This window comes from Atractosteus spatula, chromosome 3 (assembly GCF_055471065.1).
Source record: "Atractosteus spatula isolate fAtrSpa1 chromosome 3, fAtrSpa1.hap1, whole genome shotgun sequence".
Classification (NCBI taxonomy): domain Eukaryota; kingdom Metazoa; phylum Chordata; class Actinopteri; order Semionotiformes; family Lepisosteidae; genus Atractosteus; species Atractosteus spatula.
Window position 1 is genome coordinate 65,395,574 of NC_142708.1, and position 26,967 is coordinate 65,422,540.

Consider the following 26,967-nt stretch of genomic DNA (forward strand, 5'->3'; position numbering starts at 1 on the left):
CTAGAAAGAACGCAGCTGTAAGCGTCTTATACAATCTTTAAGAAAGTAAAAAGGAAAAAGGCTGAGGAGGACCAGAGTTCACTTCTCCCTTTATTATGCTCCAGTTACAGCTTTGTTCTGTGTACAAGGTCTGAATCTCCACACAGCTACCAGCAGCAGAGCAGAGACCACAAGCACAGTGGAGGCAGCTACTGCCAGCAAACCATAGCTGAAGACCTGGGGCACTGAGGAGAGAGCAGGCAGCAGTCAGTACACAGCCAGAGCAACACGCCAACACTGCTCACACAGTGGAGCCTCTCACCTTCAGACCAGAGCCGATGCGCTTCACCCTGGGCTGGGAGCTCAGAGGCAGTCAGGATCACTTCTCCACTAGAGACCACTGCAGTGTCTTTGGAGGAGCCCCCGCGTGCTGCAGCAACAGCCCTTCCTGGAAGAGGAACAGAAGAACTGCTGGGAGGACTGACGACCAGGATTCAGCAGCCAACAGCTACCCCTCAGCTGGAGCACTGGAGCCGACATGCGACAGGTACTCACTCCTCCTGCTGATGCAGGTTGGGACACAGCGGTCAGTAGCAGTAGGCTGGCACACCGCTGCACTGCAGTGGATGTAGACCTGGAGAGAGCAGAGCAGGGCTGAGAGAAGGTCAGCTGCCCTCGGGCATCAAGCTGGTGCCTCCCAGCCGCGGCTCCTTACCGTCTCCTTCAGGGGGAGCTGGGAGGCAGGGTCCACAAAAGTGAACATCCGGACCATGAAGCGCTGGTAGTGCGTTGGGTACAGCAGCCCTGAGGAGCCGCCCACAGGGATCAGAGTGGTCTGGTAGTTGTCATCTCTGTATGGGCACCTGCAACAGGAGGAGCAGGGTGAGAGCTCTGCCAGCAGGGGTCAGCAGTGGGGAATCCAGCAAGAGCTACAGAGGACAGGTTACCCAGCAACCAGGAGGCTCCACTGGGGCTGGCTCAGAGGGCTTGGGGTGGAAGTGGCCCAGCAGTCTCCCAGCGTCAGGACAATATTGGGATCTGTCCTCTGCAAGATGTGAACCTCCACATACACAGGATCCTGCAGGACCTTGGTCACAGGGTAGTCACCCTCACTGTAGTAGGAGTCATACTGCTCTCCTGAGGAGGAGGAGGGAGCTTTAGCACTATTTCACCCTGCAGGGCAGCCGAGCAGAGCTGAAGGCTCAGCAGAGGTACCTCTCGCCAGTTGGAGCTCCACACGGAGAGGTCCTGGGGACACTGCTGGAGGGGGTGGAGAGACCGTATAGACCACTGCCTGCAGAGGAACCAGCTCATCATCTGCATACTTGCACTGGAAGAACAGCCTGCAGGAAGAAGCCGGCCATCAGGAACTGGCACAGGCCGAGGGGAGCCGAGGAAGGAGAAGGCAACCTGCCCACCTGTAGGCACTGTCCCTCGTGATGGAGCCATCAGGTCCCGGCCTCACCTCGAAGCTGGAGTTCATCAGGTTCTCATACACTACAGCACCAGCCTCCACCTGGAAGAGGGGTGGGGACATGACGGGCACAGCCTGCACACGCTGGCGCTCTGGGAACAAGACACTGGCTGCAACTCACCCTCATCCTGGTGCCACAGGCACTGACTGGGAACTTGAACATGGCAAAGCCAGCAGTGGTGCCAACAGGGCCACAGGCTGCACTGCCACCCCCCAGCAGACTGACCGAGTCCAGGCTCAGCGGAGGGCTGGTGGCATTCCTGGACACCACAACCACGAACTGACCATCCCTGGTGCACTGCACAGTCACTGAGGGGATACAAAGGCTGGATTCAGTCCCAGTATAAAAAAAGGAATCCTGCTCCGAAATGCGCAGGTTACACAAACCCACCGTCATTCCCATAGTAGCAGCGCCTCTGGCTTGTCTGATCAAAGCAACAGTTTCCTGCTTCACAGTCGGCTCTCGTGATGGTCGGGTCTCCACACACCACCTTGTCATTATCGCTCACCAGACATTTCTGATTCTGGGCTAGAGCCACATCCAGCAACACAAAAAGCAAGGCACACAGACTCCACACTTTCCCACTGACCCCAGACTTCTCCATGGCGGAACTCGGAGAGGAACTAGAGGAAAGCCGCGCTCAGCGCCTTAAGTTCTCTCTGCGCGCTGATCGGCTGAGCTCGGCGATTGGACAGCAGCAGGCTGAAGCGGGCGCACGAGGAGCTCAGACGCTCTGCGCGTCTCCAGGGTCAGGAATTGAGTCCAGGTGCGCAGATCGCTCTGCTGGTTCTCTCCAGCGTCATTCTTAAGAATTGTCTTCATCCGTGATGTGTTAACAAGTGAGGAAACAGAACCTCAGCGGTGATTTTGAAATCCAATTAAAATCAGCACTGCTTAAAATTGCACATCATTGGGCTGCTAATATATTTGGATGTTTGAGCCAGGAATCATTTGCTCTTGCTGGTTTAAAAGAAAGACGAAATAGTAGTGATGTCAGACTCGAAACGGCTTCGATTCATTTGGAGCAGAGCGTTACCATACTGTACACTGCTCCGAAGTCCGTATGAAAAGGCGCGTGACTAGGCCGAACGCGACTTCATTGCGTCACAGTTTCGAAATGTTTCAAATGTTTTGCCGGGATTCGGCACAGGAAAAATTAAGAGCAAGCTGGTGATCTGAGATCACGTTTTGACCATATACACATAAATGGAAAGTACAAAATGATATATCTGTTCCCCGGTTTGTGATTGGGTGCTACCTGTCATCACCTCATTTGCCACACCCTCGAAACGTTTTAAAAGTTATATAAAGCCTGTCTAAGCCTCGGTTTTTTGGCGAAGTCTTGCCTCAGCCTCCTGAGTGCCTTGTACTGAGCCGTGTTCTTACTGTCAGCCTGTTTTCCTGCCTCCACCTAGTTTCTTTCTTTGACTCCGAGCCTGCCTAGTCCACAGTACCCTGGGAGCTCCTGTTTGAACCTTCGCCTGTACACTGACCTTGATTTGTGAGAATTCTTAACAAATAGGACCTCTGCTTCGTCAAAATGATAGCAAATCATAACTTAAAAAGTACTGCACTGAAACCTTTGTGGAAAGCAATAGCAGAAATAATGATGAAGGTGAAACGCTTAAATCAAGTGCCATCAGTAACAAGGGAGGCGAGATCAGCAAAGCTGTGAAGATGGGAAAGTTTGATCGAAAACGTTCTAGAACTGTGCTTGTGTTGTTGACCTCAGGTATGCTTTAATCCGCTTGAGCTCTGAGGAGAGCGGCTACAGGTTGAATTCACACCTCCATTTAGTAAAATACTGGAGAAGCCGCACGGAAAGCAATGCGTTTTAATGCCGCTTACGTATAATCGCTGAACTGTGCGTTCACGCTTTTGTTTGTGCGGGTAGGGACGATTTTTAGCCAGGTGGGATTTATTTAGCCACACGGCCCGTGTACAATTGCGGCAAACGAGAATCTGCTAACTTCTAGCAAGAACACGTCGAATAGTCTACGTGTCTACCGTTTGTTAGTTACATGGATCTAACAGAGAGGAAGCTGGAGGATCTTGCGGCGGTTTTTCAGCCTTCGTTTACATCTCTTCTGCTCATGCAAGCTAATTTTGTTTAGGCTCTTGTCTTAGACTGTACTGTGCATTAGAACGAAAGCCTAAGAACAATACTGTTTAGAAAAACCCACACACTTAGTTTGAGAATACTGTAGAGCCATGCGCACGCAAGGCGGGCTGGGGACTAGGGGACTGTACTGTATATAGTGGGACGGAGGCTGGAAACAGGCTCTTCCCTTCGTGTCCGTTAGTGTAGGTGTAGCGCTGTAATCCCTGGCCCTGTGTGTGTGTGTGTGTACACCTTTCCCCGCTTCCGATTAACCTCTTTTTTCCGACTTCTACGCCCGCTCCATTCGGTACTGAACTCCGTGGTCGTAACAAAATATTTTCATCTCATAACGAAGTAAAAAAAGTCAGATCCCTTTAACCATGTAACTCCATAAAACCGAAGGAAAGGAGAATCATAGCAGGCGTCTCCGTGACAGTCAAGAGCCTCAGATGGCAACACTCTGAAAGTGTCTGCCCTGTGGCTCTCCTCTAACGTTCATAAAAGATGCTGTCTCACCTAGAACCTGACTTAGAAGAAAAAGCAGCCATCCATGTGCTGCTGTCAGGGACGTGTAACAGCCTGGAGTCCAGGCTGCTCCCATGAGTACTACAGCAGCAGTGAACAGTGAAGCAGCCATCATCAGCTGCAGAGAAGCTCCCCACCCATAGCATCTACTCTACAGAGTGGAGCTGCAGTTTAATGCTAAGCATCTGCACAAGAAAGGCTGTCAGACTAGCTGAAAGCCACTGGAGCCAGTGCAGTAACAGCCCAAGCCCACCAGGCATTGCTCGCCCTCTGCTCACAGTGCTTGTGGCAAAGACACTGAACGGGCTAGCATGGCGAGGACATGAGAGGTCAGCGCATTAAGCAGGTGTCAAGATCTATTGCACTGGCTTAACAAAGGAACAAGTATCACACAGAGACAGTTTCCAATCCCTCCTTTATTTCTCCATCACAGTCAGCTCAGTGGATTTACTCTGCAGTCTCCTGTAAAGGACAGTCCCCAGCACAGCCACACAGACCAGCCCCACCACTGCCCCCAGAGCAGCCAGGATCACAGGCTCAGCAGACACTCCTGGAAAGAGAGGACAGGTTAGCTCACACTGCTCTACCATAGAGATGCTTTTAGACCAGTTCAGTCCCACTGAGACTCCAGTCAGTATACAGGTTGGGTACTAAAGGCTTCCTCTACCTGTTGCATCACCTTCCTCCTGTGCTCTCAGCTGAGACCTCTGACCTGTCACCTCTGCTGGGCTGTCAACAGCCTGCTCTCCCAGCACAAACAGAGGACCAACTGTGGCATCGCCTTCCCACTCAGCAGCTGCAACTGGAAGGAATTCTGGATTGAAAAACCTACAGCGCTGCAGAAGACAGCATTCACTTTCACATAAACCTGACCAGGATTTTTTAAGGAGCATGTTGGAGGGAAGGACACCCTTTGTAACGCTCCTTTTCATGTCGCAATCCAGAGAACAGTTGCTTTTCCACATTTTGCCTACATTCCCCAAGAATAAGAGCAGGAGGGATCGTGTACAGCATACAGTGCCATGGTTTTCTATGAAGACTTCTGCTCACAATCCCTCAATGTACCAATGTTCATACTACTGGAGTGGAACACTAGCATCTACAAGAACTAGAAGCCCCTCTCCTCATTTTGAGAAACCACAAGCAAGAGAGAGTCTCACCCTCTTTAGATCCCAGATCCCTCTTCATTCTCATCCAGTGCCTGGATTTGGTAGTAGGACAGCTGGAGTCACAGCAGCTGCACACCTGATCACTCCCATCCACAGACCGCCACCTACAGCAGGACAGGCATCACTGCAGACACCCGCATCAGAGCACATTGCAGCCAACACCCTCCTCCTCACTTACACATTCCCAGTAGTGTAGCAGGCCTTGTTCAGGGAGTCCACACTCTGGGAAGCAGCAGTCACCTTCAGAAGGCAGGTGATGTAGATCTGGAACAGCACACCTTCAGTCAGAGGCTCCACTGCAGCTAAACCTCCTCACAGCCCAGAGGCCACAGGAAGACACTCACTGAGCTCCTGGCATCTTGATAGAACCTGAAGGCATCCAGCTCCATCCTCAGCTTGCTGTCCTGGGGTCTTGGCATGAACTGAGAACTGGAGCCGGTTGTTCTGGCATCAGTCAGGCACCTGGGGGAGAGGGGAGGTCATTGCAAGTGCACCGTCTGCACAGCAGTTCCTCCATCAGAAGGCACAGGACTCACCCGTGATTCTCAATGAAGGCATATCTGGGGGTAGAGGTCTGGTCAGGCACCAGGGTGGCCACACAGCTGTCCACAAAGAGCCGGAGGGGCTGGTGGTCGGCCTGGCTGACGGAGGCTTCAATATTCAGGACGTCCCCCAGGTAGAACACGTTGGAGGTCCTTGGGGAGCTCCAGTCATCTAGCATTGGAGAGGAGCCATTACTCATGGCGACGAATAGGTCCAGCAGGAAAATAGCAGAGAACCAGATGAACGTCTCCCAAATACAGATCCCTTCAAAGAGCTCCGGTTACTGGGAGCAAGCCTTCATAGACCCCCAGTCAAGCCAATTCAACAAAGCAATCTTCTCTAGCAGACATCCCCAGTGCGAAAGGGAGTCTTGCTGCACCTCTCCCTACAGGAGCACATACCAGCCATGAGCACCAGGGAGAAATCCAGGACATCCTCCGCAGACTTGGTGGAAGTGTAGGGGACCCAGGTGGGCTTCAGGGCGCTGCTGCTCACATTGTAAAACCTGGGAAAGAGACTCCGGCAGAGTGACACGGTCCTTATTCAGCCCTGGAGCTCCGTGGACCCTGCAGGACAGCAGATGCCTCCCTCACCTCATGTAGCGACACTCAATACCGACAACGGCGCCATTAGTTCTCACGATGGGGGTGTTGGCAATCGCCCGCGGGGTGTAGCTGAGAGAGAAGCTGTACACTAGCTCCTCTGGCGCGCTCTGGGAGAGAAGCGACAGGTGAAGCCGGCACACCACTAAAATACGAAGCTAGAATGTCAAAGCCGGACACCCTACCGTCAGCGAACTACGACACGCCTGCAGCTCGGACTCGAAGATCAGGACCTGCGCCGCGTCGTCTTGCCTTGTGGCCGCACAGTCTCCCAGACTGACGTCCGAGGAGTTGATCAGCTGACCGGTACCGAACAGGTCTCTCCTGACTTGCACCACGATTTGACTCTCCCCGCACGCTACCGACACAGCCCGCCCGAGCGGCGTATCCTGCTGTGGAAACCAAGGAGTTTTGTAGAACACAGCCCCCTTGTGCGTGATACCGGTTCGCCGTCCGGGAGCTGAGCGCCATGTAGCGGCGTCACAGAAAACGCCGCAACAAAAGAACACCAAGACGCTGAAGAGAGAAATGCCCGAAACCCACATTTTGTTTCCCACAGAGAACGAATCCATGATACCTACTGTTTGCGAAGTACGTCTTTTTAAAGGCACAGAGATATTCTCTCTTAATGAGGTTCAGGTTTGCCGACAGAGAAAGCAGATTCTCACGCGAACAAACTCAGTGTCCGCTCGTACTGAGGAGCCCGGATAGAGCGCGGGAGTCGGGGAAGATCAGAGCAGCGATCATGAAACAATAGGACCGGTGATGTTTTACGTATTCTTTTATTTAATGTTTCCATTTTCTCCGGCTGAGTCAGTGCGTTCTGTTGTAATTACGCATTATGATCCAATTTCTACCTTAAATGGCATCATGTCGTCCCAGTGCTGGCTGTGAAGACGTCCAGGGGGTGCACTTCGTAACCTTTCTTGAGGATTTTGAGAAAATAAAAATGTAAAACTACAGCAAAATCCAGTCCACCTCAGGCTAGGACTAAATCGCTGCTGATAACGTATTCTTAGTCAAATGTGTTTTTGCCTTAGTGTTAAATCACATAGGGCATTATGAAATTATAGAAAATGCAGGCAGGCCTTTCAATGTGTAGTTTTTTTATCTTACATTTCGTTTAACATGAATCCTAAATCCACTCAAATTACGTCTTAATTTGCGCTACACGTGTGATTTCAGATCAATGAACTGATTAGTCGTGTTGCCGAGACAAACCCGCTGCATTAGAGCATCAGAGAGCGAATGAGACAGTGTCGCGTAAGCAGGGAGAAGCCTGGGATGTTGGCGCTAATGAAGGAGCTGCAGACAGACGAGAGAACACGTGTACTCTGTGCCTGCGGGCTGAAATCGCACACATTAGGAAAATAAGTTTGAATTTCGACATTCGGCACAGCCAGCAGCCATTTCATCTGCAGCTCACAACTGGCAGCCCACTAAAGCTGAGCAGGTGTGAGCCTGGTCAGTACCTGGATGGGAGAGCTCCTGGGAACAACTAAGGTTTCTGCCAGAAGAGGAGTTAGTGGGGCCAGCAGGGGGCGCTAACCCTGTGGTCCATGTGGGTCCTAATGCCCCAGTATAGTGATGGGGACACTAGACTGTAAACAGGCGCCGTCCTTCGGCTGAGACGTAAAACCGAGGTCCTGACTCTCTGTGGTCATTAAAAATCCCAGGGCGTCTCTCTAAAAGAATCATGGCCTCCTAATAATCCCCATCTGTGAATCTTCTCCCCCCTGAGAGCTGGTGTGGTGAGCGTTCTGGCGCACTATGGCTGCCGTCGCATCCTCCAGGTGGTGGAGGGGAGTCCACATTACCAGAAAAGCGCTATACAAGTGGAAGTAAATAATTAATAATTGAAGTATTACTTCAGAATAATTACCACATACACTGGTGGTTCAAAATACAATTTGAAAGAGGTCAGTCTTCTTGCACGTTCAGCAGGGTTTAATCTTTTAAAGTTAATGCCTCATTTTTCTTTCAGACGAGGGCTTCCGAATCACGTGGGGAATTGAGATTGGTCAAAAATCCCCAAGTTGTCAAAGGTTTCTCTCCTAGCTTTTAACAGGATTAAAAGTTTCTCCAATTGTAGTAGAGGCAAATATTGCTCAAAATTCTTGCGATGCCAATAAACTGCGCCGATTGCAATATTCAACTGCATGATTGATCACTGATCCCAGACATTTTACACCCGTCACTAACCCCCCTTGAAATCATGTCATTTAGGTGATCATGAATGTTGGTGTTTTTGAGTGAAAAACCTGATTTTATTTTTATCATCAAGTATGGACCAGTGTCTCCCAAATGACCGCCCAGGTACCCCAAGTCCAATCCCGCCACTTCCATTTCTCTTCAGAGAACAGAAGCCAAGACCACAGATTATTCCGCTCTAAAGCCACTTCCTGGATTGCATGACGTTGGGCCTGTGTGAGGAGCAGGCAGTACTGCCGCAGTAAGTGGAGGTACGAAATCGGCTCCCCTACAGTCGCTGCAAGGGGAACAGCGCTGCCCACGACTCCAAGCAGCACCTGCACTATTAATTACCTTCCTCAGCGGTCAGATTACCGAGATGAAGGAGAGGGAGCAGACTGTGGTTCTGGAAGAGGTTTCAGAGCTGGATGCAGAAAAGCCAGTATATGCAAAAAGTGCTCTTGCTGCAATAATCATTACATTGATCTGTTAAGCAGCGTTTTTGCCACCATTCCGTCTAGAAAGAACGCAGCTGTAAGCGTCTTATACAATCTTTAAGAAAGTAAAAAGGAAAAAGGCTGAGGAGGACCAGAGTTCACTTCTCCCTTTATTATGCTCCAGTTACAGCTTTGTTCTGTGTACAAGGTCTGAATCTCCACACAGCTACCAGCAGCAGAGCAGAGACCACAAGCACAGTGGAGGCAGCTACTGCCAGCAAACCATAGCTGAAGACCTGGGGCACTGAGGAGAGAGCAGGCAGCAGTCAGTACACAGCCAGAGCAACACGCCAACACCGCTCACACAGTGGAGCCTCTCACCTTCAGACCAGAGCCGATGCGCTTCACCCTGGGCTGGGAGCTCAGAGGCAGTCAGGATCACTTCTCCACTAGAGACCACTGCAGTGTCTTTGGAGGAGCCCCCGCGTGCTGCAGCAACAGCCCTTCCTGGAAGAGGAACAGAAGAACTGCTGGGAGGACTGACGACCAGGATTCAGCAGCCAACAGCTACCCCTCAGCTGGAGCACTGGAGCCGACATGCGACAGGTACTCACTCCTCCTGCTGATGCAGGTTGGGACACAGCGGTCAGTAGCAGTAGGCTGGCACACCGCTGCACTGCAGTGGATGTAGACCTGGAGAGAGCAGAGCAGGGCTGAGAGAAGGTCAGCTGCCCTCGGGCATCAAGCTGGTGCCTCCCAGCCGCGGCTCCTTACCGTCTCCTTCAGGGGGAGCTGGGAGGCAGGGTCCACAAAAGTGAACATCCGGACCATGAAGCGCTGGTAGTGCGTTGGGTACAGCAGCCCTGAGGAGCCGCCCACAGGGATCAGAGTGGTCTGGTAGTTGTCATCTCTGTATGGGCACCTGCAACAGGAGGAGCAGGGTGAGAGCTCTGCCAGCAGGGGTCAGCAGTGGGGAATCCAGCAAGAGCTACAGAGGACAGGTTACCCAGCAACCAGGAGGCTCCACTGGGGCTGGCTCAGAGGGCTTGGGGTGGAAGTGGCCCAGCAGTCTCCCAGCGTCAGGACAATATTGGGATCTGTCCTCTGCAAGATGTGAACCTCCACATACACAGGATCCTGCAGGACCTTGGTCACAGGGTAGTCACCCTCACTGTAGTAGGAGTCATACTGCTCTCCTGAGGAGGAGGAGGGAGCTTTAGCACTATTTCACCCTGCAGGGCAGCCGAGCAGAGCTGAAGGCTCAGCAGAGGTACCTCTCGCCAGTTGGAGCTCCACACGGAGAGGTCCTGGGGACACTGCTGGAGGGGGTGGAGAGACCGTATAGACCACTGCCTGCAGAGGAACCAGCTCATCATCTGCATACTTGCACTGGAAGAACAGCCTGCAGGAAGAAGCCGGCCATCAGGAACTGGCACAGGCCGAGGGGAGCCGAGGAAGGAGAAGGCAACCTGCCCACCTGTAGGCACTGTCCCTCGTGATGGAGCCATCAGGTCCCGGCCTCACCTCGAAGCTGGAGTTCATCAGGTTCTCATACACTACAGCACCAGCCTCCACCTGGAAGAGGGGTGGGGACATGACGGGCACAGCCTGCACACGCTGGCGCTCTGGGAACAAGACACTGGCTGCAACTCACCCTCATCCTGGTGCCACAGGCACTGACTGGGAACTTGAACATGGCAAAGCCAGCAGTGGTGCCAACAGGGCCACAGGCTGCACTGCCACCCCCCAGCAGACTGACCGAGTCCAGGCTCAGCGGAGGGCTGGTGGCATTCCTGGACACCACAACCACGAACTGACCATCCCTGGTGCACTGCACAGTCACTGAGGGGATACAAAGGCTGGATTCAGTCCCAGTATAAAAAAAGGAATCCTGCTCCGAAATGCGCAGGTTACACAAACCCACCGTCATTCCCATAGTAGCAGCGCCTCTGGCTTGTCTGATCAAAGCAACAGTTTCCTGCTTCACAGTCGGCTCTCGTGATGGTCGGGTCTCCACACACCACCTTGTCATTATCGCTCACCAGACATTTCTGATTCTGGGCTAGAGCCACATCCAGCAACACAAAAAGCAAGGCACACAGACTCCACACTTTCCCACTGACCCCAGACTTCTCCATGGCGGAACTCGGAGAGGAACTAGAGGAAAGCCGCGCTCAGCGCCTTAAGTTCTCTCTGCGCGCTGATCGGCTGAGCTCGGCGATTGGACAGCAGCAGGCTGAAGCGGGCGCACGAGGAGCTCAGACGCTCTGCGCGTCTCCAGGGTCAGGAATTGAGTCCAGGTGCGCAGATCGCTCTGCTGGTTCTCTCCAGCGTCATTCTTAAGAATTGTCTTCATCCGTGATGTGTTAACAAGTGAGGAAACAGAACCTCAGCGGTGATTTTGAAATCCAATTAAAATCAGCACTGCTTAAAATTGCACATCATTGGGCTGCTAATATATTTGGATGTTTGAGCCAGGAATCATTTGCTCTTGCTGGTTTAAAAGAAAGACGAAATAGTAGTGATGTCAGACTCGAAACGGCTTCGATTCATTTGGAGCAGAGCGTTACCATACTGTACACTGCTCCGAAGTCCGTATGAAAAGGCGCGTGACTAGGCCGAACGCGACTTCATTGCGTCACAGTTTCGAAATGTTTCAAATGTTTTGCCGGGATTCGGCACAGGAAAAATTAAGAGCAAGCTGGTGATCTGAGATCACGTTTTGACCATATACACATAAATGGAAAGTACAAAATGATATATCTGTTCCCCGGTTTGTGATTGGGTGCTACCTGTCATCACCTCATTTGCCACACCCTCGAAACGTTTTAAAAGTTATATAAAGCCTGTCTAAGCCTCGGTTTTTTGGCGAAGTCTTGCCTCAGCCTCCTGAGTGCCTTGTACTGAGCCGTGTTCTTACTGTCAGCCTGTTTTCCTGCCTCCACCTAGTTTCTTTCTTTGACTCCGAGCCTGCCTAGTCCACAGTACCCTGGGAGCTCCTGTTTGAACCTTCGCCTGTACACTGACCTTGATTTGTGAGAATTCTTAACAAATAGGACCTCTGCTTCGTCAAAATGATAGCAAATCATAACTTAAAAAGTACTGCACTGAAACCTTTGTGGAAAGCAATAGCAGAAATAATGATGAAGGTGAAACGCTTAAATCAAGTGCCATCAGTAACAAGGGAGGCGAGATCAGCAAAGCTGTGAAGATGGGAAAGTTTGATCGAAAACGTTCTAGAACTGTGCTTGTGTTGTTGACCTCAGGTATGCTTTAATCCGCTTGAGCTCTGAGGAGAGCGGCTACAGGTTGAATTCACACCTCCATTTAGTAAAATACTGGAGAAGCCGCACGGAAAGCAATGCGTTTTAATGCCGCTTACGTATAATCGCTGAACTGTGCGTTCACGCTTTTGTTTGTGCGGGTAGGGACGATTTTTAGCCAGGTGGGATTTATTTAGCCACACGGCCCGTGTACAATTGCGGCAAACGAGAATCTGCTAACTTCTAGCAAGAACACGTCGAATAGTCTACGTGTCTACCGTTTGTTAGTTACATGGATCTAACAGAGAGGAAGCTGGAGGATCTTGCGGCGGTTTTTCAGCCTTCGTTTACATCTCTTCTGCTCATGCAAGCTAATTTTGTTTAGGCTCTTGTCTTAGACTGTACTGTGCATTAGAACGAAAGCCTAAGAACAATACTGTTTAGAAAAACCCACACACTTAGTTTGAGAATACTGTAGAGCCATGCGCACGCAAGGCGGGCTGGGGACTAGGGGACTGTACTGTATATAGTGGGACGGAGGCTGGAAACAGGCTCTTCCCTTCGTGTCCGTTAGTGTAGGTGTAGCGCTGTAATCCCTGGCCCTGTGTGTGTGTGTGTGTGTACACACCTTTCCCCGCTTCCGATTAACCTCTTTTTTCCGACTTCTACGCCCGCTCCATTCGGTACTGAACTCCGTGGTCGTAACAAAATATTTTCATCTCATAACGAAGTAAAAAAAGTCAGATCCCTTTAACCATGTAACTCCATAAAACCGAAGGAAAGGAGAATCATAGCAGGCGTCTCCGTGACAGTCAAGAGCCTCAGATGGCAACACTCTGAAAGTGTCTGCCCTGTGGCTCTCCTCTAACGTTCATAAAAGATGCTGTCTCACCTAGAACCTGACTTAGAAGAAAAAGCAGCCATCCATGTGCTGCTGTCAGGGACGTGTAACAGCCTGGAGTCCAGGCTGCTCCCATGAGTACTACAGCAGCAGTGAACAGTGAAGCAGCCATCATCAGCTGCAGAGAAGCTCCCCACCCATAGCATCTACTCTACAGAGTGGAGCTGCAGTTTAATGCTAAGCATCTGCACAAGAAAGGCTGTCAGACTAGCTGAAAGCCACTGGAGCCAGTGCAGTAACAGCCCAAGCCCACCAGGCATTGCTCGCCCTCTGCTCACAGTGCTTGTGGCAAAGACACTGAACGGGCTAGCATGGCGAGGACATGAGAGGTCAGCGCATTAAGCAGGTGTCAAGATCTATTGCACTGGCTTAACAAAGGAACAAGTATCACACAGAGACAGTTTCCAATCCCTCCTTTATTTCTCCATCACAGTCAGCTCAGTGGATTTACTCTGCAGTCTCCTGTAAAGGACAGTCCCCAGCACAGCCACACAGACCAGCCCCACCACTGCCCCCAGAGCAGCCAGGATCACAGGCTCGGCAGACACTCCTGGAAAGAGAGGACAGGTTAGCTCACACTGCTCTACCATAGAGATGCTTTTAGACCAGTTCAGTCCCACTGAGACTCCAGTCAGTATACAGGTTGGGTACTAAAGGCTTCCTCTACCTGTTGCATCACCTTCCTCCTGTGCTCTCAGCTGAGACCTCTGACCTTTCACCTCTGCTGGGCTGTCAACAGCCTGCTCTCCCAGCACAAACAGAGGACCAACTGTGGCATCGCCTTCCCACTCAGCAGCTGCAACTGGAAGGAATTCTGGATTGAAAAACCTACAGCGCTGCAGAAGACAGCATTCACTTTCACATAAACCTGACCAGGATTTTTTAAGGAGCATGTTGGAGGGAAGGACACCCTTTGTAACGCTCCTTTTCATGTCGCAATCCAGAGAACAGTTGCTTTTCCACATTTTGCCTACATTCCCCAAGAATAAGAGCAGGAGGGATCGTGTACAGCATACAGTGCCATGGTTTTCTATGAAGACTTCTGCTCACAATCCCTCAATGTACCAATGTTCATACTACTGGAGTGGAACACTAGCATCTACAAGAACTAGAAGCCCCTCTCCTCATTTTGAGAAACCACAAGCAAGAGAGAGTCTCACCCTCTTTAGATCCCAGATCCCTCTTCATTCTCATCCAGTGCCTGGATTTGGTAGTAGGACAGCTGGAGTCACAGCAGCTGCACACCTGATCACTCCCATCCACAGACCGCCACCTACAGCAGGACAGGCATCACTGCAGACACCCGCATCAGAGCACATTGCAGCCAACACCCTCCTCCTCACTTACACATTCCCAGTAGTGTAGCAGGCCTTGTTCAGGGAGTCCACACTCTGGGAAGCAGCAGTCACCTTCAGAAGGCAGGTGATGTAGATCTGGAACAGCACACCTTCAGTCAGAGGCTCCACTGCAGCTAAACCTCCTCACAGCCCAGAGGCCACAGGAAGACACTCACTGAGCTCCTGGCATCTTGATAGAACCTGAAGGCATCCAGCTCCATCCTCAGCTTGCTGTCCTGGGGTCTTGGCATGAACTGAGAACTGGAGCCGGTTGTTCTGGCATCAGTCAGGCACCTGGGGGAGAGGGGAGGTCATTGCAAGTGCACCGTCTGCACAGCAGTTCCTCCATCAGAAGGCACAGGACTCACCCGTGATTCTCAATGAAGGCATATCTGGGGGTAGAGGTCTGGTCAGGCACCAGGGTGGCCACACAGCTGTCCACAAAGAGCCGGAGGGGCTGGTGGTCGGCCTGGCTGACGGAGGCTTCAATATTCAGGACGTCCCCCAGGTAGAACACGTTGGAGGTCCTTGGGGAGCTCCAGTCATCTAGCATTGGAGAGGAGCCATTACTCATGGCGACGAATAGGTCCAGCAGGAAAATAGCAGAGAACCAGATGAACGTCTCCCAAATACAGATCCCTTCAAAGAGCTCCGGTTACTGGGAGCAAGCCTTCATAGACCCCCAGTCAAGCCAATTCAACAAAGCAATCTTCTCTAGCAGACATCCCCAGTGCGAAAGGGAGTCTTGCTGCACCTCTCCCTACAGGAGCACATACCAGCCATGAGCACCAGGGAGAAATCCAGGACATCCTCCGCAGACTTGGTGGAAGTGTAGGGGACCCAGGTGGGCTTCAGGGCGCTGCTGCTCACATTGTAAAACCTGGGAAAGAGACTCCGGCAGAGTGACACGGTCCTTATTCAGCCCTGGAGCTCCGTGGACCCTGCAGGACAGCAGATGCCTCCCTCACCTCATGTAGCGACACTCAATACCGACAACGGCGCCATTAGTTCTCACGATGGGGGTGTTGGCAATCGCCCGCGGGGTGTAGCTGAGAGAGAAGCTGTACACTAGCTCCTCTGGCGCGCTCTGGGAGAGAAGCGACAGGTGAAGCCGGCACACCACTAAAATACGAAGCTAGAATGTCAAAGCCGGACACCCTACCGTCAGCGAACTACGACACGCCTGCAGCTCGGACTCGAAGATCAGGACCTGCGCCGCGTCGTCTTGCCTTGTGGCCGCACAGTCTCCCAGACTGACGTCCGAGGAGTTGATCAGCTGACCGGTACCGAACAGGTCTCTCCTGACTTGCACCACGATTTGACTCTCCCCGCACGCTACCGACACAGCCCGCCCGAGCGGCGTATCCTGCTGTGGAAACCAAGGAGTTTTGTAGAACACAGCCCCCTTGTGCGTGATACCGGTTCGCCGTCCGGGAGCTGAGCGCCATGTAGCGGCGTCACAGAAAACGCCGCAACAAAAGAACACCAAGACGCTGAAGAGAGAAATGCCCGAAACCCACATTTTGTTTCCCACAGAGAACGAATCCATGATACCTACTGTTTGCGAAGTACGTCTTTTTAAAGGCACAGAGATATTCTCTCTTAATGAGGTTCAGGTTTGCCGACAGAGAAAGCAGATTCTCACGCGAACAAACTCAGTGTCCGCTCGTACTGAGGAGCCCGGATAGAGCGCGGGAGTCGGGGAAGATCAGAGCAGCGATCATGAAACAATAGGACCGGTGATGTTTTACGTATTCTTTTATTTAATGTTTCCATTTTCTCCGGCTGAGTCAGTGCGTTCTGTTGTAATTACGCATTATGATCCAATTTCTACCTTAAATGGCATCATGTCGTCCCAGTGCTGGCTGTGAAGACGTCCAGGGGGTGCACTTCGTAACCTTTCTTGAGGATTTTGAGAAAATAAAAATGTAAAACTACAGCAAAATCCAGTCCACCTCAGGCTAGGACTAAATCGCTGCTGATAACGTATTCTTAGTCAAATGTGTTTTTGCCTTAGTGTTAAATCACATAGGGCATTATGAAATTATAGAAAATGCAGGCAGGCCTTTCAATGTGTAGTTTTTTTATCTTACATTTCGTTTAACATGAATCCTAAATCCACTCAAATTACGTCTTAATTTGCGCTACACGTGTGATTTCAGATCAATGAACTGATTAGTCGTGTTGCCGAGACAAACCCGCTGCATTAGAGCATCAGAGAGCGAATGAGACAGTGTCGCGTAAGCAGGGAGAAGCCTGGGATGTTGGCGCTAATGAAGGAGCTGCAGACAGACGAGAGAACACGTGTACTCTGTGCCTGCGGGCTGAAATCGCACACATTAGGAAAATAAGTTTGAATTTCGACATTCGGCACAGCCAGCAGCCATTTCATCTGCAGCTCACAACTGGCAGCCCACTAAAGCTGAGCAGGTGTGAGCCTGGTCAGTACCTGGATGGGAGAGCTCCTGGGAACAACTAAGGTTTCTGCCAGAAGAGGAGTTAGTGGGGCCAGCAGGGGGCGCTAACCCTGTGGTCCATGTGGGTCCTAATGCCCCAGTATAGTGATGGGGACACTAGACTGTAAACAGGCGCCGTCCTTCGGCTGAGACGTAAAACCGAGGTCCTGACTCTCTGTGGTCATTAAAAATCCCAGGGCGTCTCTCTAAAAGAATCATGGCCTCCTAATAATCCCCATCTGTGAATCTTCTCCCCCCTGAGAGCTGGTGTGGTGAGCGTTCTGGCGCACTATGGCTGCCGTCGCATCCTCCAGGTGGTGGAGGGGAGTCCACATTACCAGAAAAGCGCTATACAAGTGGAAGTAAATAATTAATAATTGAAGTATTACTTCAGAATAATTACCACATACACTGGTGGTTCAAAATACAATTTGAAAGAGGTCAGTCTTCTTGCACGTTCAGCAGGGTTTAATCTTTTAAAGTTAATGCCTCATTTTTCTTTCAGACGAGGGCTTCCGAATCACGTGGGGAATTGAGAGTGGTCAAAAATCCCCAAGTTGTCAAAGGTTTCTCTCCTAGCTTTTAACAGGATTAAAAGTTTCTCCAATTGTAGTAGAGGCAAATATTGCTCAAAATTCTTGCGATGCCAATAAACTGCGCCGATTGCAATATTCAACTGCATGATTGATCACTGATCCCAGACATTTTACACCCGTCACTAACCCCCCTTGAAATCATGTCATTTAGGTGATCATGAATGTTGGTGTTTTTGAGTGAAAAACCTGATTTTATTTTTATCATCAAGTATGGACCAGTGTCTCCCAAATGACCTCCCAGGTACCCCAAGTCCAATCCCGCCACTTCCATTTCTCTTCAGAGAACAGAAGCCAAGACCACAGATTATTCCGCTCTAAAGCCACTTCCTGGATTGCATGACGTTGGGCCTGTGTGAGGAGCAGGCAGTACTGCCGCAGTAAGTGGAGGTACGAAATCGGCTCCCCTACAGTCGCTGCAAGGGGAACAGCGCTGCCCACGACTCCAAGCAGCACCTGCACTATTAATTACCTTCCTCAGCGGTCAGATTACCGAGATGAAGGAGAGGGAGCAGACTGTGGTTCTGGAAGAGGTTTCAGAGCTGGATGCAGAAAAGCCAGTATATGCAAAAAGTGCTCTTGCTGCAATAATCATTACATTGATCTGTTAAGCAGCGTTTTTGCCACCATTCCGTCTAGAAAGAACGCAGCTGTAAGCGTCTTATACAATCTTTAAGAAAGTAAAAAGGAAAAAGGCTGAGGAGGACCAGAGTTCACTTCTCCCTTTATTATGCTCCAGTTACAGCTTTGTTCTGTGTACAAGGTCTGAATCTCCACACAGCTACCAGCAGCAGAGCAGAGACCACAAGCACAGTGGAGGCAGCTACTGCCAGCAAACCATAGCTGAAGACCTGGGGCACTGAGGAGAGAGCAGGCAGCAGTCAGTACACAGCCAGAGCAACACGCCAACACCGCTCACACAGTGGAGCCTCTCACCTTCAGACCAGAGCCGATGCGCTTCACCCTGGGCTGGGAGCTCAGAGGCAGTCAGGATCACTTCTCCACTAGAGACCACTGCAGTGTCTTTGGAGGAGCCCCCGCGTGCTGCAGCAACAGCCCTTCCTGGAAGAGGAACAGAAGAACTGCTGGGAGGACTGACGACCAGGATTCAGCAGCCAACAGCTACCCCTCAGCTGGAGCACTGGAGCCGACATGCGACAGGTACTCACTCCTCCTGCTGATGCAGGTTGGGACACAGCGGTCAGTAGCAGTAGGCTGGCACACCGCTGCACTGCAGTGGATGTAGACCTGGAGAGAGCAGAGCAGGGCTGAGAGAAGGTCAGCTGCCCTCGGGCATCAAGCTGGTGCCTCCCAGCCGCGGCTCCTTACCGTCTCCTTCAGGGGGAGCTGGGAGGCAGGGTCCACAAAAGTGAACATCCGGACCATGAAGCGCTGGTAGTGCGTTGGGTACAGCAGCCCTGAGGAGCCGCCCACAGGGATCAGAGTGGTCTGGTAGTTGTCATCTCTGTATGGGCACCTGCAACAGGAGGAGCAGGGTGAGAGCTCTGCCAGCAGGGGTCAGCAGTGGGGAATCCAGCAAGAGCTACAGAGGACAGGTTACCCAGCAACCAGGAGGCTCCACTGGGGCTGGCTCAGAGGGCTTGGGGTGGAAGTGGCCCAGCAGTCTCCCAGCGTCAGGACAATATTGGGATCTGTCCTCTGCAAGATGTGAACCTCCACATACACAGGATCCTGCAGGACCTTGGTCACAGGGTAGTCACCCTCACTGTAGTAGGAGTCATACTGCTCTCCTGAGGAGGAGGAGGGAGCTTTAGCACTATTTCACCCTGCAGGGCAGCCGAGCAGAGCTGAAGGCTCAGCAGAGGTACCTCTCGCCAGTTGGAGCTCCACACGGAGAGGTCCTGGGGACACTGCTGGAGGGGGTGGAGAGACCGTATAGACCACTGCCTGCAGAGGAACCAGCTCATCATCTGCATACTTGCACTGGAAGAACAGCCTGCAGGAAGAAGCCGGCCATCAGGAACTGGCACAGGCCGAGGGGAGCCGAGGAAGGAGAAGGCAACCTGCCCACCTGTAGGCACTGTCCCTCGTGATGGAGCCATCAGGTCCCGGCCTCACCTCGAAGCTGGAGTTCATCAGGTTCTCATACACTACAGCACCAGCCTCCACCTGGAAGAGGGGTGGGGACATGACGGGCACAGCCTGCACACGCTGGCGCTCTGGGAACAAGACACTGGCTGCAACTCACCCTCATCCTGGTGCCACAGGCACTGACTGGGAACTTGAACATGGCAAAGCCAGCAGTGGTGCCAACAGGGCCACAGGCTGCACTGCCACCCCCCAGCAGACTGACCGAGTCCAGGCTCAGCGGAGGGCTGGTGGCATTCCTGGACACCACAACCACGAACTGACCATCCCTGGTGCACTGCACAGTCACTGAGGGGATACAAAGGCTGGATTCAGTCCCAGTATAAAAAAAGGAATCCTGCTCCGAAATGCGCAGGTTACACAAACCCACCGTCATTCCCATAGTAGCAGCGCCTCTGGCTTGTCTGATCAAAGCAACAGTTTCCTGCTTCACAGTCGGCTCTCGTGATGGTCGGGTCTCCACACACCACCTTGTCATTATCGCTCACCAGACATTTCTGATTCTGGGCTAGAGCCACATCCAGCAACACAAAAAGCAAGGCACACAGACTCCACACTTTCCCACTGACCCCAGACTTCTCCATGGCGGAACTCGGAGAGGAACTAGAGGAAAGCCGCGCTCAGCGCCTTAAGTTCTCTCTGCGCGCTGATCGGCTGAGCTCGGCGATTGGACAGCAGCAGGCTGAAGCGGGCGCACGAGGAGCTCAGACGCTCTGCGCGTCTCCAGGGTCAGGAATTGAGTCCAGGTGCGCAGATCGCTCTGCTGGTTCTCTCCAGCGTCATTCTTAAGAATTGTCTTCATCCGTGATGTGTTAACAAGTGAGGAAACAGAACCTCAGCGGTGATTTTGAAATCCAATTAAAATCAGCACTGCTTAAAATTGCACATCATTGGGCTGCTAATATATTTGGATGTTTGAGCCAGGAATCATTTGCTCTTGCTGGTTTAAAAGAAAGACGAAATAGTAGTGATGTCAGACTCGAAACGGCTTCGATTCATTTGGAGCAGAGCGTTACCATACTGTACACTGCTCCGAAGTCCGTATGAAAAGGCGCGTGACTAGGCCGAACGCGACTTCATTGCGTCACAGTTTCGAAATGTTTCAAATGTTTTGCCGGGATTCGGCACAGGAAAAATTAAGAGCAAGCTGGTGATCTGAGATCACGTTTTGACCATATACACATAAATGGAAAGTACAAAATGATATATCTGTTCCCCGGTTTGTGATTGGGTGCTACCTGTCATCACCTCATTTGCCACACCCTCGAAACGTTTTAAAAGTTATATAAAGCCTGTCTAAGCCTCGGTTTTTTGGCGAAGTCTTGCCTCAGCCTCCTGAGTGCCTTGTACTGAGCCGTGTTCTTACTGTCAGCCTGTTTTCCTGCCTCCACCTAGTTTCTTTCTTTGACTCCGAGCCTGCCTAGTCCACAGTACCCTGGGAGCTCCTGTTTGAACCTTCGCCTGTACACTGACCTTGATTTGTGAGAATTCTTAACAAATAGGACCTCTGCTTCGTCAAAATGATAGCAAATCATAACTTAAAAAGTACTGCACTGAAACCTTTGTGGAAAGCAATAGCAGAAATAATGATGAAGGTGAAACGCTTAAATCAAGTGCCATCAGTAACAAGGGAGGCGAGATCAGCAAAGCTGTGAAGATGGGAAAGTTTGATCGAAAACGTTCTAGAACTGTGCTTGTGTTGTTGACCTCAGGTATGCTTTAATCCGCTTGAGCTCTGAGGAGAGCGGCTACAGGTTGAATTCACACCTCCATTTAGTAAAATACTGGAGAAGCCGCACGGAAAGCAATGCGTTTTAATGCCGCTTACGTATAATCGCTGAACTGTGCGTTCACGCTTTTGTTTGTGCGGGTAGGGACGATTTTTAGCCAGGTGGGATTTATTTAGCCACACGGCCCGTGTACAATTGCGGCAAACGAGAATCTGCTAACTTCTAGCAAGAACACGTCGAATAGTCTACGTGTCTACCGTTTGTTAGTTACATGGATCTAACAGAGAGGAAGCTGGAGGATCTTGCGGCGGTTTTTCAGCCTTCGTTTACATCTCTTCTGCTCATGCAAGCTAATTTTGTTTAGGCTCTTGTCTTAGACTGTACTGTGCATTAGAACGAAAGCCTAAGAACAATACTGTTTAGAAAAACCCACACACTTAGTTTGAGAATACTGTAGAGCCATGCGCACGCAAGGCGGGCTGGGGACTAGGGGACTGTACTGTATATAGTGGGACGGAGGCTGGAAACAGGCTCTTCCCTTCGTGTCCGTTAGTGTAGGTGTAGCGCTGTAATCCCTGGCCCTGTGTGTGTGTGTGTGTGTGTGTGTGTACACACCTTTCCCCGCTTCCGATTAACCTCTTTTTTCCGACTTCTACGCCCGCTCCATTCGGTACTGAACTCCGTGGTCGTAACAAAATATTTTCATCTCATAACGAAGTAAAAAAAGTCAGATCCCTTTAACCATGTAACTCCATAAAACCGAAGGAAAGGAGAATCATAGCAGGCGTCTCCGTGACAGTCAAGAGCCTCAGATGGCAACACTCTGAAAGTGTCTGCCCTGTGGCTCTCCTCTAACGTTCATAAAAGATGCTGTCTCACCTAGAACCTGACTTAGAAGAAAAAGCAGCCATCCATGTGCTGCTGTCAGGGACGTGTAACAGCCTGGAGTCCAGGCTGCTCCCATGAGTACTACAGCAGCAGTGAACAGTGAAGCAGCCATCATCAGCTGCAGAGAAGCTCCCCACCCATAGCATCTACTCTACAGAGTGGAGCTGCAGTTTAATGCTAAGCATCTGCACAAGAAAGGCTGTCAGACTAGCTGAAAGCCACTGGAGCCAGTGCAGTAACAGCCCAAGCCCACCAGGCATTGCTCGCCCTCTGCTCACAGTGCTTGTGGCAAAGACACTGAACGGGCTAGCATGGCGAGGACATGAGAGGTCAGCGCATTAAGCAGGTGTCAAGATCTATTGCACTGGCTTAACAAAGGAACAAGTATCACACAGAGACAGTTTCCAATCCCTCCTTTATTTCTCCATCACAGTCAGCTCAGTGGATTTACTCTGCAGTCTCCTGTAAAGGACAGTCCCCAGCACAGCCACACAGACCAGCCCCACCACTGCCCCCAGAGCAGCCAGGATCACAGGCTCAGCAGACACTCCTGGAAAGAGAGGACAGGTTAGCTCACACTGCTCTACCATAGAGATGCTTTTAGACCAGTTCAGTCCCACTGAGACTCCAGTCAGTATACAGGTTGGGTACTAAAGGCTTCCTCTACCTGTTGCATCACCTTCCTCCTGTGCTCTCAGCTGAGACCTCTGACCTGTCACCTCTGCTGGGCTGTCAACAGCCTGCTCTCCCAGCACAAACAGAGGACCAACTGTGGCATCGCCTTCCCACTCAGCAGCTGCAACTGGAAGGAATTCTGGATTGAAAAACCTACAGCGCTGCAGAAGACAGCATTCACTTTCACATAAACCTGACCAGGATTTTTTAAGGAGCATGTTGGAGGGAAGGACACCCTTTGTAACGCTCCTTTTCATGTCGCAATCCAGAGAACAGTTGCTTTTCCACATTTTGCCTACATTCCCCAAGAATAAGAGCAGGAGGGATCGTGTACAGCATACAGTGCCATGGTTTTCTATGAAGACTTCTGCTCACAATCCCTCAATGTACCAATGTTCATACTACTGGAGTGGAACACTAGCATCTACAAGAACTAGAAGCCCCTCTCCTCATTTTGAGAAACCACAAGCAAGAGAGAGTCTCACCCTCTTTAGATCCCAGATCCCTCTTCATTCTCATCCAGTGCCTGGATTTGGTAGTAGGACAGCTGGAGTCACAGCAGCTGCACACCTGATCACTCCCATCCACAGACCGCCACCTACAGCAGGACAGGCATCACTGCAGACACCCGCATCAGAGCACATTGCAGCCAACACCCTCCTCCTCACTTACACATTCCCAGTAGTGTAGCAGGCCTTGTTCAGGGAGTCCACACTCTGGGAAGCAGCAGTCACCTTCAGAAGGCAGGTGATGTAGATCTGGAACAGCACACCTTCAGTCAGAGGCTCCACTGCAGCTAAACCTCCTCACAGCCCAGAGGCCACAGGAAGACACTCACTGAGCTCCTGGCATCTTGATAGAACCTGAAGGCATCCAGCTCCATCCTCAGCTTGCTGTCCTGGGGTCTTGGCATGAACTGAGAACTGGAGCCGGTTGTTCTGGCATCAGTCAGGCACCTGGGGGAGAGGGGAGGTCATTGCAAGTGCACCGTCTGCACAGCAGTTCCTCCATCAGAAGGCACAGGACTCACCCGTGATTCTCAATGAAGGCATATCTGGGGGTAGAGGTCTGGTCAGGCACCAGGGTGGCCACACAGCTGTCCACAAAGAGCCGGAGGGGCTGGTGGTCGGCCTGGCTGACGGAGGCTTCAATATTCAGGACGTCCCCCAGGTAGAACACGTTGGAGGTCCTTGGGGAGCTCCAGTCATCTAGCATTGGAGAGGAGCCATTACTCATGGCGACGAATAGGTCCAGCAGGAAAATAGCAGAGAACCAGATGAACGTCTCCCAAATACAGATCCCTTCAAAGAGCTCCGGTTACTGGGAGCAAGCCTTCATAGACCCCCAGTCAAGCCAATTCAACAAAGCAATCTTCTCTAGCAGACATCCCCAGTGCGAAAGGGAGTCTTGCTGCACCTCTCCCTACAGGAGCACATACCAGCCATGAGCACCAGGGAGAAATCCAGGACATCCTCCGCAGACTTGGTGGAAGTGTAGGGGACCCAGGTGGGCTTCAGGGCGCTGCTGCTCACATTGTAAAACCTGGGAAAGAGACTCCGGCAGAGTGACACGGTCCTTATTCAGCCCTGGAGCTCCGTGGACCCTGCAGGACAGCAGATGCCTCCCTCACCTCATGTAGCGACACTCAATACCGACAACGGCGCCATTAGTTCTCACGATGGGGGTGTTGGCAATCGCCCGCGGGGTGTAGCTGAGAGAGAAGCTGTACACTAGCTCCTCTGGCGCGCTCTGGGAGAGAAGCGACAGGTGAAGCCGGCACACCACTAAAATACGAAGCTAGAATGTCAAAGCCGGACACCCTACCGTCAGCGAACTACGACACGCCTGCAGCTCGGACTCGAAGATCAGGACCTGCGCCGCGTCGTCTTGCCTTGTGGCCGCACAGTCTCCCAGACTGACGTCCGAGGAGTTGATCAGCTGACCGGTACCGAACAGGTCTCTCCTGACTTGCACCACGATTTGACTCTCCCCGCACGCTACCGACACAGCCCGCCCGAGCGGCGTATCCTGCTGTGGAAACCAAGGAGTTTTGTAGAACACAGCCCCCTTGTGCGTGATACCGGTTCGCCGTCCGGGAGCTGAGCGCCATGTAGCGGCGTCACAGAAAACGCCGCAACAAAAGAACACCAAGACGCTGAAGAGAGAAATGCCCGAAACCCACATTTTGTTTCCCACAGAGAACGAATCCATGATACCTACTGTTTGCGAAGTACGTCTTTTTAAAGGCACAGAGATATTCTCTCTTAATGAGGTTCAGGTTTGCCGACAGAGAAAGCAGATTCTCACGCGAACAAACTCAGTGTCCGCTCGTACTGAGGAGCCCGGATAGAGCGCGGGAGTCGGGGAAGATCAGAGCAGCGATCATGAAACAATAGGACCGGTGATGTTTTACGTATTCTTTTATTTAATGTTTCCATTTTCTCCGGCTGAGTCAGTGCGTTCTGTTGTAATTACGCATTATGATCCAATTTCTACCTTAAATGGCATCATGTCGTCCCAGTGCTGGCTGTGAAGACGTCCAGGGGGTGCACTTCGTAACCTTTCTTGAGGATTTTGAGAAAATAAAAATGTAAAACTACAGCAAAATCCAGTCCACCTCAGGCTAGGACTAAATCGCTGCTGATAACGTATTCTTAGTCAAATGTGTTTTTGCCTTAGTGTTAAATCACATAGGGCATTATGAAATTATAGAAAATGCAGGCAGGCCTTTCAATGTGTAGTTTTTTTATCTTACATTTCGTTTAACATGAATCCTAAATCCACTCAAATTACGTCTTAATTTGCGCTACACGTGTGATTTCAGATCAATGAACTGATTAGTCGTGTTGCCGAGACAAACCCGCTGCATTAGAGCATCAGAGAGCGAATGAGACAGTGTCGCGTAAGCAGGGAGAAGCCTGGGATGTTGGCGCTAATGAAGGAGCTGCAGACAGACGAGAGAACACGTGTACTCTGTGCCTGCGGGCTGAAATCGCACACATTAGGAAAATAAGTTTGAATTTCGACATTCGGCACAGCCAGCAGCCATTTCATCTGCAGCTCACAACTGGCAGCCCACTAAAGCTGAGCAGGTGTGAGCCTGGTCAGTACCTGGATGGGAGAGCTCCTGGGAACAACTAAGGTTTCTGCCAGAAGAGGAGTTAGTGGGGCCAGCAGGGGGCGCTAACCCTGTGGTCCATGTGGGTCCTAATACCCCAGTATAGTGATGGGGACACTAGACTGTAAACAGGCGCCGTCCTTCGGCTGAGACGTAAAACCGAGGTCCTGACTCTCTGTGGTCATTAAAAATCCCAGGGCGTCTCTCTAAAAGAATCATGGCCTCCTAATAATCCCCATCTGTGAATCTTCTCCCCCCTGAGAGCTGGTGTGGTGAGCGTTCTGGCGCACTATGGCTGCCGTCGCATCCTCCAGGTGGTGGAGGGGAGTCCACATTACCAGAAAAGCGCTATACAAGTGGAAGTAAATAATTAATAATTGAAGTATTACTTCAGAATAATTACCACATACACTGGTGGTTCAAAATACAATTTGAAAGAGGTCAGTCTTCTTGCACGTTCAGCAGGGTTTAATCTTTTAAAGTTAATGCCTCATTTTTCTTTCAGACGAGGGCTTCCGAATCACGTGGGGAATTGAGATTGGTCAAAAATCCCCAAGTTGTCAAAGGTTTCTCTCCTAGCTTTTAACAGGATTAAAAGTTTCTCCAATTGTAGTAGAGGCAAATATTGCTCAAAATTCTTGCGATGCCAATAAACTGCGCCGATTGCAATATTCAACTGCATGATTGATCACTGATCCCAGACATTTTACACCCGTCACTAACCCCCCTTGAAATCATGTCATTTAGGTGATCATGAATGTTGGTGTTTTTGAGTGAAAAACCTGATTTTATTTTTATCATCAAGTATGGACCAGTGTCTCCCAAATGACCTCCCAGGTACCCCAAGTCCAATCCCGCCACTTCCATTTCTCTTCA

The 26,967-nt window shown here is 51.2% G+C and overlaps 6 protein-coding genes across 6 annotated transcripts; all 6 read right to left on the reverse strand.

Moving 5' to 3' along the window:
* Positions 1-93: 93 nt before the first annotated feature.
* LOC148838223 (zona pellucida sperm-binding protein 4-like) lies at positions 94-2,058 on the reverse strand. Its single transcript, XM_088911490.1, has 9 exons — positions 1,845-2,058; positions 1,575-1,762; positions 1,398-1,495; positions 1,195-1,322; positions 927-1,116; positions 695-842; positions 535-613; positions 302-427; positions 94-224 (listed from the first exon to the last, which is right to left on the reverse strand). Exons 1-9 carry the CDS (start codon positions 2,056-2,058, stop codon positions 94-96), a joined length of 1,302 nt encoding a protein of 433 aa, XP_088767616.1.
* A 2,438-nt stretch (positions 2,059-4,496) lies between these two features.
* On the reverse strand, positions 4,497-6,966 carry LOC148838224 (zona pellucida sperm-binding protein 3-like). The gene is made up of 9 exons (XM_088911332.1): positions 6,580-6,966; positions 6,386-6,504; positions 6,194-6,297; positions 5,786-5,963; positions 5,594-5,711; positions 5,428-5,513; positions 5,241-5,353; positions 4,748-4,882; positions 4,497-4,630 (listed from the first exon to the last, which is right to left on the reverse strand). The coding sequence occupies exons 1-9, from the start codon at positions 6,964-6,966 to the stop codon at positions 4,497-4,499; spliced, it is 1,374 nt and encodes a 457-aa protein (XP_088767458.1).
* A 2,228-nt stretch (positions 6,967-9,194) lies between these two features.
* LOC148838225 (zona pellucida sperm-binding protein 4-like) lies at positions 9,195-11,159 on the reverse strand. Its single transcript, XM_088910582.1, has 9 exons — positions 10,946-11,159; positions 10,676-10,863; positions 10,499-10,596; positions 10,296-10,423; positions 10,028-10,217; positions 9,796-9,943; positions 9,636-9,714; positions 9,403-9,528; positions 9,195-9,325 (listed from the first exon to the last, which is right to left on the reverse strand). Exons 1-9 carry the CDS (start codon positions 11,157-11,159, stop codon positions 9,195-9,197), a joined length of 1,302 nt encoding a protein of 433 aa, XP_088766708.1.
* A 2,442-nt stretch (positions 11,160-13,601) lies between these two features.
* On the reverse strand, positions 13,602-16,071 carry LOC148838226 (zona pellucida sperm-binding protein 3-like). Its single transcript, XM_088910576.1, has 9 exons — positions 15,685-16,071; positions 15,491-15,609; positions 15,299-15,402; positions 14,891-15,068; positions 14,699-14,816; positions 14,533-14,618; positions 14,346-14,458; positions 13,853-13,987; positions 13,602-13,735 (listed from the first exon to the last, which is right to left on the reverse strand). The coding sequence occupies exons 1-9, from the start codon at positions 16,069-16,071 to the stop codon at positions 13,602-13,604; spliced, it is 1,374 nt and encodes a 457-aa protein (XP_088766702.1).
* A 2,228-nt stretch (positions 16,072-18,299) lies between these two features.
* Positions 18,300-20,264, reverse strand: LOC148838227 (zona pellucida sperm-binding protein 4-like). The gene is made up of 9 exons (XM_088910583.1): positions 20,051-20,264; positions 19,781-19,968; positions 19,604-19,701; positions 19,401-19,528; positions 19,133-19,322; positions 18,901-19,048; positions 18,741-18,819; positions 18,508-18,633; positions 18,300-18,430 (listed from the first exon to the last, which is right to left on the reverse strand). The coding sequence occupies exons 1-9, from the start codon at positions 20,262-20,264 to the stop codon at positions 18,300-18,302; spliced, it is 1,302 nt and encodes a 433-aa protein (XP_088766709.1).
* Positions 20,265-22,714: 2,450 nt separating this feature from the next.
* On the reverse strand, positions 22,715-25,184 carry LOC148838228 (zona pellucida sperm-binding protein 3-like). Its single transcript, XM_088910572.1, has 9 exons — positions 24,798-25,184; positions 24,604-24,722; positions 24,412-24,515; positions 24,004-24,181; positions 23,812-23,929; positions 23,646-23,731; positions 23,459-23,571; positions 22,966-23,100; positions 22,715-22,848 (listed from the first exon to the last, which is right to left on the reverse strand). Exons 1-9 carry the CDS (start codon positions 25,182-25,184, stop codon positions 22,715-22,717), a joined length of 1,374 nt encoding a protein of 457 aa, XP_088766698.1.
* Between the last annotated feature and the right edge of the window lie 1,783 nt (positions 25,185-26,967).